This window comes from Taurulus bubalis, assembly GCF_910589615.1.
Source record: "Taurulus bubalis genome assembly, chromosome: 5".
Classification (NCBI taxonomy): Eukaryota; Metazoa; Chordata; class Actinopteri; order Perciformes; family Cottidae; genus Taurulus; species Taurulus bubalis.
In genome coordinates, this window is record NC_136593.1 from 1275072 (window position 1) to 1284834 (window position 9763).

Consider the following 9763-nt stretch of genomic DNA (forward strand, 5'->3'; position numbering starts at 1 on the left):
ATGTGATTCAATTCACGTTGATAATTTCCTGTGAAATCAGATTTTCAGAGGAAAAATCCCAATTTACAGAATCAATAATCAGAATACTTGTACGACAGCTGATGAACTAAAGCATTTATTATTATCATCAACTACATCCAGTTCGGTAGCTACACTTTATTTCTTTTTTAACTCGACTCTTTTCCCCTGGTTATCTGGAAGATGCAGTGGCGGGCCGTGCATCTTCTGCCTGGGCCTTCAGTATAGTGACATAAATACGTGCTGACGCCATCACATGTAGTTATTACACAACATGACAAAACAATCCAACAAAACTGCGGTGCCAAACCACCGCACACTCAAGAGAACGAGCCACGATCAGAAGGAACGACATTAACTATATAATAACACAACACCATAGACACATTAACACAATGCTACTGCAGATGTAAAAACACAAAGCTGTTCACTTAAAGACAAAGTCCATCCTCCTCTCTTTGTTAAACACTTCAATGACGCGGTTGTTCAGTTGATCGGTGCGCTTCAGTTCCAGTAGCAACTCCTTCTTGATGGTTATGGACCAGTGAGGACAGCTGAGCCTCCCAGTTGAGTTTCTAGAATAAGTTTCCATGCGTCTTAGGGATGAAGATGTCCGCTCGACAGTGGCAGTCGATATTGGGATCGTCATCGCCAAACACGCCCGTAACCCTCTGTGAGAAAGGCGTCATCAGTAAATCCACCAGCTAGTCCCTTTCTCCTCCTTTAGCCACAGAGTGTTAAACCAACTACACCAAGCTAAACACTAAACATGTCATCACTTCTCTTATGTTTCAAGTTCAGTTCTACTAGCAGCTAGCTAGCTTTCTGTTGACAGAAGTCACGCTGGCCCACTGACCAATCACAGTGCTGGAATGGCGCATCCCTCTGACCTTCAGCTCCTCTTATCAGCGCTTCAGGACTCGCTCACATGGAAATAAAGACTTGGCGCATTGGTTTTCCCAGGACAAGAACGCAGGACCTGGTAGATATGTGGTCTTTGTTAAGGGATCACAGTTATGGCAAAGTCCCCGACGTCTCAATGAGACGCTGCCGCGCAATGAGGCACCGAGACATCAACAACATTTCACATGGAATATTCTACGAAGTAGAAGCATGTTTTTGTTCAACTCCCTGATCCTGGACCAGCCGCCGCCGCAGAGGGCCGACATGCAGCCGATGAGAAGCTTCAGCGGTGGAGCTCCACGACCTCCTCAAAGCCTCCGATACGAAGCTCCAAACACGAGTCACATGTTGTGGACGCGATGATGAGAAGAGAACGCTCTGCTCCAGAGAGAGGGTCTGAGTTCAGCCACGAGGCAGAACAATAGATACAATGTTTTTGACTTCCTTCAGAGTCAGAACCAGAGGCGTGTTTGGAGTCCTGACGGGTCGCCTGCGTGGGGATTGGTCACGGCTTAAATGAGCTGAAGTCTGAATGGACTCTGGCACAGGAAGCTCAGGAATGACCTGAAAGCTCAGGAAGAGTTCAACAGGAAGTGGACGACGCAGTGACGGCTATGCTCTTCCAGTTAACACTTCCTCGTCATCATCATCTTCATCACAGCATGAGCGATTGTGTCCCTGGTTCTTCCTAAACTGGAGTTCAAATAGCCAATGAGTTTTGTGATTGTGGCTCAGTGGTGAGCAAAGTCGTCCTTCAATCAGAGGATCGGTGGTTCGATCCCCGGCTCTGTTAGCCCATGTCGATGTGTGCTTGGGCAAGACTCTTAACCCTACATGTCTCCCGTAGCTGCTCTACGTTGTATGAATGGTTAATAATCTGATGTGGCTCCTTCATGTAGCTCCTCTCATGAATGGGTGAATGATGTCATGTCGTGTTAAAGGGCTTTGAGTCGTCGGAAGACTAGAAAATAAAGATACAAGTACGGGTCCATTTACCATTTTAGAAGAAACACACATTTCTCCAGCAGCTTCAATTATGTCAGCATTATGTTACCAAACTGCTTCAATATTCTCCTTATTGTTCTTTATATTTGTTCTTCATGTTTGTTCTTTAAATCTGTTCTTTTTATTTGTTATTTTTATTTGTATATGTTATTTAATTTTTGAGGAAAATTACCTCTTTAAAAAATGTTTTATTGGTGCCTCAATGCCCCGATTTGAGTTCTTAAGCTTGGCTTGTTTTTTGTTCAACTCCTCTGTGTGTGAATGTGTGAATGTGTGAATGTGTGAATGTGTGAAGATAAAAACCTAATGATGAAGCGTTGTTAAAGAGCTTTGAGCGGTCATTGCAAAAGCTGATTTTCTTTTGAACATTTTTAATCCTGTGGTGTTGACGTCCTGTTTACCCGCCAAACGTCTTCTTCTTCCTCTTCTTCCTCTTCTTCTTCTTTGCTTTTGTGGGTGCATTACTGCCACCTGCAGGCCACATGAGTATAGTGAAACCACTGGCACGGTCTTCTATCGTGTCTTGTAATGTGTAAGTTAAAAATAATATTATATAAATAATGTACTAGCTCATAAAAAACATCTCCATAGTGTTATTTGAGGTATAAAAAACCACGTCATGCCTTTTGAGCCTCGATTTTATTGAAATCCGACTTTGAAAGTGTACTTATGAACGATCTAGTGAAACGTTACGGCCGCCGCCCGGAAATGACGCTGAGGCTACGGGGTTTATGTAATTACATAAACTTAACAGTAAGTTTAATTTTTTCTTCCCACAAGGCTGTACTGTATTTCAGAAATGTTAATGAAGTTAATTAACATTGTGGTTCTGGAGATCCTTTAGGAAACGTCACTTAACTTATTTTATAATCTCCTTGTCCGATAATGGGGCTAAAAAGGTTAACAAACACAAACACAGACAACAGGATGAACGTGTTTGGAAGCTTGACTCTTGGTCTCTTCGTCCTCAAAAGAGAGAAGAGGAGCGATGGAGCTCCAGCTCATCTCGTCGCTCCTAAAACCAAAGAATGCTGCAGCGAGAATGTTTTGATTTGTTCCGCTGGTGTTTTCATTGGAAACAAAGGCCTGTTGTGTTTGGAGTGAAAGTCAAAGGAGTCGTGTTCAGTAGGAATCGACAACTGAGGTCGATGTCTGGAAACCAGCGTGACTGGAGGACGAGGAGCGCAACATGAACCCAACATGTCTGCAACATGAACCCAACATGTCTGCACCATGAACCCAACATGTCTGCACCATGAACCCAACATGTCTGTAACATGAACCCAACATGTCTGCAACATGAACCCAACATGTCTGCACCATGAACCCAACATGTCTGCACCATGAACCCAACATGTCTGCACCATGAACCCAACATGTCTGCAACATGAACCCAACATGTCTGCAACATCTGAACCCAACATGTCTGCAACATCTGAACCCAACATGTCTGCACCATGAACCCAACATGTCTGCACCATGAACCCAACATGTCTGCACCATGAACCCAACATGTCTGCACCATGAACCCAACATGTCTGCAACATGAACCCAACATGTCTGCACCATCTGAACCCAACATGTCTGTAACATGAACCCAACATGTCTGCAACATGAACCCAACATGTCTGCACCATGAACCCAACATGTCTGCAACATCTGAACCCAACATGTCTGCACCATGAACCCAACATGTCTGCACCATGAACCCAACATGTCTGCAACATCTGAACCCAACATGTCTGCACCATGAACCCAACATGTCTGCAACATGAACCCAACATGTCTGCAACATCTGAACCCAACATGTCTGCACCATGAACCCAACATGTCTGCAACATCTGAACCCAACATGTCTGCACCATGAACCCAACATGTCTGCAACATCTGAACCCAACATGTCTGCACCATGAACCCAACATGTCTGCAACATCTGAACCCAACATGTCTGCACCATGAACCCAACATGTCTGCAACATGAACCCAACATGTCTGCAACATCTGAACCCAACATGTCTGTAACATCTGAACCCAACATGTCTGCAACATGAACCCAACATGTCTGCACCATCTGAACCCAATTGTTTTGTTTTGCTTGTTTGTGTATCCTCAATTAAGAGGTTGTTGTTTTTGTTGGTCAGGGAGGGAGTTTATTTTGAATGATACTGTTGACCTGAATGCTTGGGGGTGGGGAGAAAAAGGCTAAATGTAACACAATTGTACTTGTGCTGTTTCTTTGTCTACTTGTCTTAAAATAAAAAAAAATTAAAAAAATAAAAACATCTGAACCCAACATGTCTGCACCATGAACCCAACATGTCTGCAATATCTGAACCCAACATGTCTGCACCATGAACCCAACATGTCTGCAATATCTGCTGGTTCTGTTCCAGCTGAACTGGAGACGTTCTGGAGAATCTCTCACGGTTCCATCAGCGTCCTGATCAGACTTTAGAATCATGGACTCAGTTTAGATGAGTTGATGGTGACATTTTGTTCAGACGTTCTGGTTCTCCAGAGGGGGTCTACTACGAGGACGTCTCTCTTCATGGCTTTCAATCTGGCATCAGGTCAACATTTAAACATGTCCAAGACTTGGGTTCTGACCAAACACCTGCAGGACATCAGCGGGTTCTGTGTTTACTGCTGATTAACAACCGCTAGCGTGAAGCTCCCTTTGCTTTCTTTGTCTCTCACCTTCTCATCATGTCTCTCTCGTCTGCCTTATCTGTCTGTTTCACCTTTCTTCCTGTCATAACCGTACCCCCTCCAGGCCCCGCCCCCAGGCCCCAGGTGAAAGAGCTCCTTTCTTCCGACATCCCTCGTGCAGCTGCTGCTCCAGTAAACACCTCAGGGTGCTCGGGGCTCTCGTGGCTCCAGCACCTCCAGACAAAGACAGCGCTTATGTGTCGGCCCTTTATGTAACCTGGCAGCAGGTCAGAGAGGCTGGCCCAGAACCACAACATCACAGGTTCAATCCCCGCAGCAGCGAGAACGTTGACATGCTGACTGTACAGCACGACTTCTGTTCAAGGTGCTATATGTAGTATTATAATGACTCTTTATTACCTTTAATTTGACACGTTATCATAATTATCCAAAACAAACAAGGGTGCAATGGGCTGAAAAGATGGGTAACCTACACCAGTTTCTGTTTGTGCTCATTTTGCATCTCTCATAGTTCTTCATCTTATAGTATAGTTGCTGAAAAAATAGTTCCATCACTTTGCAGGTGTTTTAGGGTAGTTTTTCATCTGTTTTTAGTGGCTTTGTTTGACTTAATGTTTCCGTCCCATTGCAGTTCATTCAAGCTCATTTTGAAACTCTTTCAACCCTCTCAGTGGAACTCCATTACCTGAAATGGGACTTGTGTGTGACCCCAACCTTTAAATACAGTAATGCTGTTCATTGTGAGCAATGCATGTTGTAAACGTTTTGGTGTTTTGGGGACGATGTATGGAACGACATCATGTATGTTGGGTGATCTGACCTTCATCGTCTTTGTTAGAGTAGTGACGGATTCTCCTGGTCCTGGTTTAGAGAAAGCATGTTGGAAACAGGAAACAGGAAGTGTCTCTGCGGCGCTGTGACTTCTGGATCCTCGTTCAGTGTCATGTTGTGTAGCTGAACCTTCCTGGTGTGTTTGACTGACTGTGTGCTTGGTTGTGAGTCACTGAGGAACTCTGGTGGTCTTGGCTCCTCCGATGCCGATGGCTGGCAGTGACTGATGACCGGGAAGTAGACCTGACTGTGTTCGCAAGCAGGTGCAAGGCATCATGGGAGTCCCCAGGGCCTGAACATATGTCTGCAATGGTATGCATGCATGTGTGTGTGTGTCTGTGTGCGTGTGCATGTGTTTGGCAAGGTGCCCCATGATGAGGGTATGTGTTTGGCAAGGTGGCTTAGCAACAATCAGTTAAAATGCCCCATTATGAGCATTCCTCCGTTCTTAGTTCTTAGTAGCTGTTTATCCAGTCGCAGACATTAGCACATTGTGGTCCAGTGTGGATAAATTTAGCCTAAGACTCAACAACCATTTTAGACCCATTGTTATTGGAACGTCTGTGGAGTGACCTCAAAATGATACATCCACTGTGGGAAACCAACTGCTGGCGCTAAAGCAAAGCACGTCGTGGCGAACCGTCAACGCAGCGAGTCATCCTGAAACAGATACAATTGCCTTTACGTGCCTAATTGCTCTCAGGGTCATAAGGGCTGGAACCTATCAGCACACGGATTAGACAGAAGATCAACATGCGGGTCTGGTCGCAGGTCCATCAAAGGATAACACAGATTTAAAAAAGCAGTCTCCAGCCCACCTGAAATTGAAATGAACAAACCCAAATTGGTGCAACCATTGAGTTGTTGAGCCTCACTGTGGGAAAACTAAATCCTGAACAGAGATTCGTCGTCCTGGACCGAGCACAAGGCCAACTGGCAACGCCAACCAAATCTGCGTTGCCCTGCGGCATCGAGATCCCAGAATGCAGCAGGAGACGTGAGGTTGGGCTTCACAGAAAGCTGTAGTTCATCAACTCTTACGCTTGAGTCACTTTGATTGGGGATTCTGGACCAATCACATCGTTCTCTCGCTCTGAGGTCGTATCACACCTGCAGTTCGCTTAAGTTTGTCTGGACCAATTAAAACAAGACTAAAGGTCTTTTTTAATCAATCTATAGCTCATGGTGCCTTTAGGGCGTGTCCTTCTCCATTTTTGCTTTAAAGTTTCAAATCTTGATTTAGACTCCATTATGTCAACATTATCAAGCATCCGATACAACAGACTTGTTCCATAGAAGGGACGAGACAGGTTGGCGGTGCTTCGTCCGTGGACCTTCGGCCTCTCAGTCCTTTGTCCCTTCAACATCTCCATTTGACAGTTTATGAGCAATTTGCTGGTCTGAAACCAGCAATGACAGTTGCTGTGCGTCGTTTCGCAGATGCAAGAGTCGACAGCCCTGTCCTGTCAGCACCCGCACTGAAAATCGAGCTAAATGCTAACGTAACCATGCTAACATGCTTGTAATGCTAATGATAACATGATGTTTTTTGTAGATATATTTCATCACAATCAATCCTGTAGTTGTTGAGACAAAACCTCAGGGGGTCAAGGTCAGTAAGGTTCATCTGCTGGTAACCATGAACGACTCCACATCTCCATCTGCTGGATGTTTAGATGTTTACACGCCAAGTCAAGACTTCGACTCAAGAGTCACCAAAGTCACCAGGCTTCATCCTCTGAGCACCATCAATGTTTAGTTGCTGAGAACTCACGGACTTCATGGTGGATTCAGTCTGTGGGCGACATCAAAGGTTTTAGTTTGAAAGTCTAGGACAGGAAGCTGTGGAGATAAAGTCCTCCTCTGCAGTTTAACTCCAGATTGAAGCGTTTCCTCAAAGAGAATACGAGATGCTTTTTAAACACAGGCCCTGATGTGTGGTCCCACGCTGTCGGATCATAACTTCCTTTATGGACTCAAACGGGCGATCGTCTCATCTTGAAAACAAGGCTGTGTTTCCTGTTGTTTACACATAAACATAAGCATAAACACTAACCTGTTCACATGCGATGTTCAATCTGACGGGCAAACAAACAGGATGTCAGAGTGAATGTCTCCATGTACCGACAAATAACAACCATCTTGATCCTCTCCCTGCAGAACATGGGGCGAGTGAGGAGAACTCCTTCCTTCTGAGAGCGGCCATGTTTCCTCATTTGCTGGCTGTGTTTGCTGAGCACCTTGCAGAGAGAGACGCTGTTTGGTAATGACGAGCAGCGGGGGGATGTCCATGTGGGGGAGGCCAGGAGGCCCTCCACCCCTCCACTCATCCACTCCTCCACCCCTCCACACCGCCACCTCTCCACTCCTCCAGAGGAAGTAGTAGAAGAAGAAAGAGCAATGTTTTAATTCATGGGAGGCTGACTGAGAGGGAGAAAAGAATGGAGAGAGACTGAAAAGCCAAAAGAGAGAGGGGAGGGAACAGAGAGCAGATAAAAGAAGAGAGACGAGCGCATGCATCCGATTCTTCATTTGGTTGAGTTGAGTTGCATGACTGAGACGCTTCCCACAGTGTTTCCTCCATCTCCACCTCCAGCTCATCTCTTTATCTCCATCTCATCTCTTTATCTCCATCTCATCTCTTTATCTCCATCTCTATCTCCACCTCCAGCTCCATCTCCATCTCATCTCTTTATCTCCATCTCATCTCTTTATCTCCATCTCATCTCTTTATCTCCATCTCATCTCTTTATCTCCATCTCCTCCTCCTTCTCTGGCTCCATCTCCATCTCTTTATCTCTATCTTTATCTTCACCGCTTTATCTCCATCTCCATCTCATGCAGAACGTCTTTTCAAAATAAACTCCCGTCTTCACAGGAAACAACTTCATAAAACAACGGAAGTTACGTGACATTGAATCAGTGTTGACGTCTTGTGTTTTTTTTGCAATTAGATCTATAATCAATAATTCATTCTCTGTAGGGCAGTGGTTCTCAAACTGTGGTGAGGTATGACAGGTGGGGCGCGGGCGGAATGCAGAATTTATTTATTTCACGACCTTTATTGAGAACTTCACATATTACAAAAGTACAAAGTACACGGACATAAAACTAAGTCATTAATAAATACATGGACAAATGCATAAACTTTCGGGTAAATGTTTATGTTACGCCGTTGACAGGTTACGCTTGTGCGACCTCTCCGTGAGGTCGGCTTCTCTCCTGCTGCACCTCTCAAAACAGAAAACAGATCTCAGCTCAACATTGAGCATTAATTGAGAGGCGTATCAAACCTGTAACCCTATTTTATAAAGATGTGTAGAGGAAAGCAGCTCAGCAGCCACTAATACTGATTCAACCTGATGCTCACACATCTCACTCATTCTGTTTTGCACAGGTTGAACGTTATTGTTGTTATCTTGAAAAGATATTCAGTGGAAAACAGGCTAATTTCAGCCACAATAAGCAATTTTTTTCAAACATTAGTTATTTTTTGCACAGGTAGAACTTTATTTGCATTGTTCTAACAAAGTGATTGCACATTGTATTTGTTTCTGTCTGATGGAGTATCTGGTTTACTTGAAAGTGTTTGCAATTTTCTTTATTCTATTATTTGCAAAAGCACGGATGGAGTCACAAAAAGTTATTTCAATAAAAACAATCACAATATTGTTGGGGCGGTGGGGCGTGAACATTTTTATCGTCCAAAGTGGGGCGTGAGAGAACAAGTTTGAGAACCACTGGTGTAGGACCTGATCGCTATCCCAGCATGCCACCTGCCTACACACAGACTGTATACAGGAAGTGGGCGTGGTCGCATGGGGCGGCCTCCAGCGGGAACGTGATGCATTGCAAAGTGAGTTTGGAGTCACAGTGGTGGCGGCTGAGGAACAAACCTTCCTGCTCCTCTGTGAGCGTGCAGCCGGTGCGCTGACAGACCGCTGTGTATTCGATCATGTGGACGACCGCACAACGTCGTATCGCCCAGAGGAGAACAAAGGGTTGTTGATGTGAAGGACAGAGTGAGCTTTGTTGGGCTCCGACTGCTGGAAAACGCTCACCTGGAACAGCTTTTGGAAGAAATCTAAATGTAGTAATCAGATGATTACTCAGAATCTCCAAATATCAAAACCCAAGTTGTTTTGTAGAGCAGTGAGTGAGAGCAGGTGCACCAGTGTGTTCCCGCTCGTTACCTTTCCTCTGAGGTCTGCAGTCAACAAAGCAACACTATTTCAGAGAGGCGGGTAGCGGTAGGCAGGAAGGGACAAAGCCGCCTTTGTTGGAGCAGCGGCTCCAGATGAACAGATAAAAACACGTTAAGAGTTTCCTCCTGACG

General features: G+C 45.0%; 1 protein-coding gene across 1 annotated transcript in view; it reads right to left on the reverse strand.

Annotated features, from left to right (window-relative positions):
• Positions 1–9384, reverse strand: part of uqcc1 (ubiquinol-cytochrome c reductase complex assembly factor 1) — a gene marked incomplete at its 5' end in the record, with an annotated part of 41329 nt that extends 31945 nt beyond the window's left edge. Inside the window, 3 exons of the mRNA XM_079218167.1 lie at positions 2328–2397; positions 7668–7851; positions 9220–9384. Of these exons, the coding sequence (XP_079074293.1) occupies positions 2328–2397; positions 7668–7851; positions 9220–9384 (419 nt within the window). The remainder of the gene's footprint in view (positions 1–2327; positions 2398–7667; positions 7852–9219) is intronic.
• Between the last annotated feature and the right edge of the window lie 379 nt (positions 9385–9763).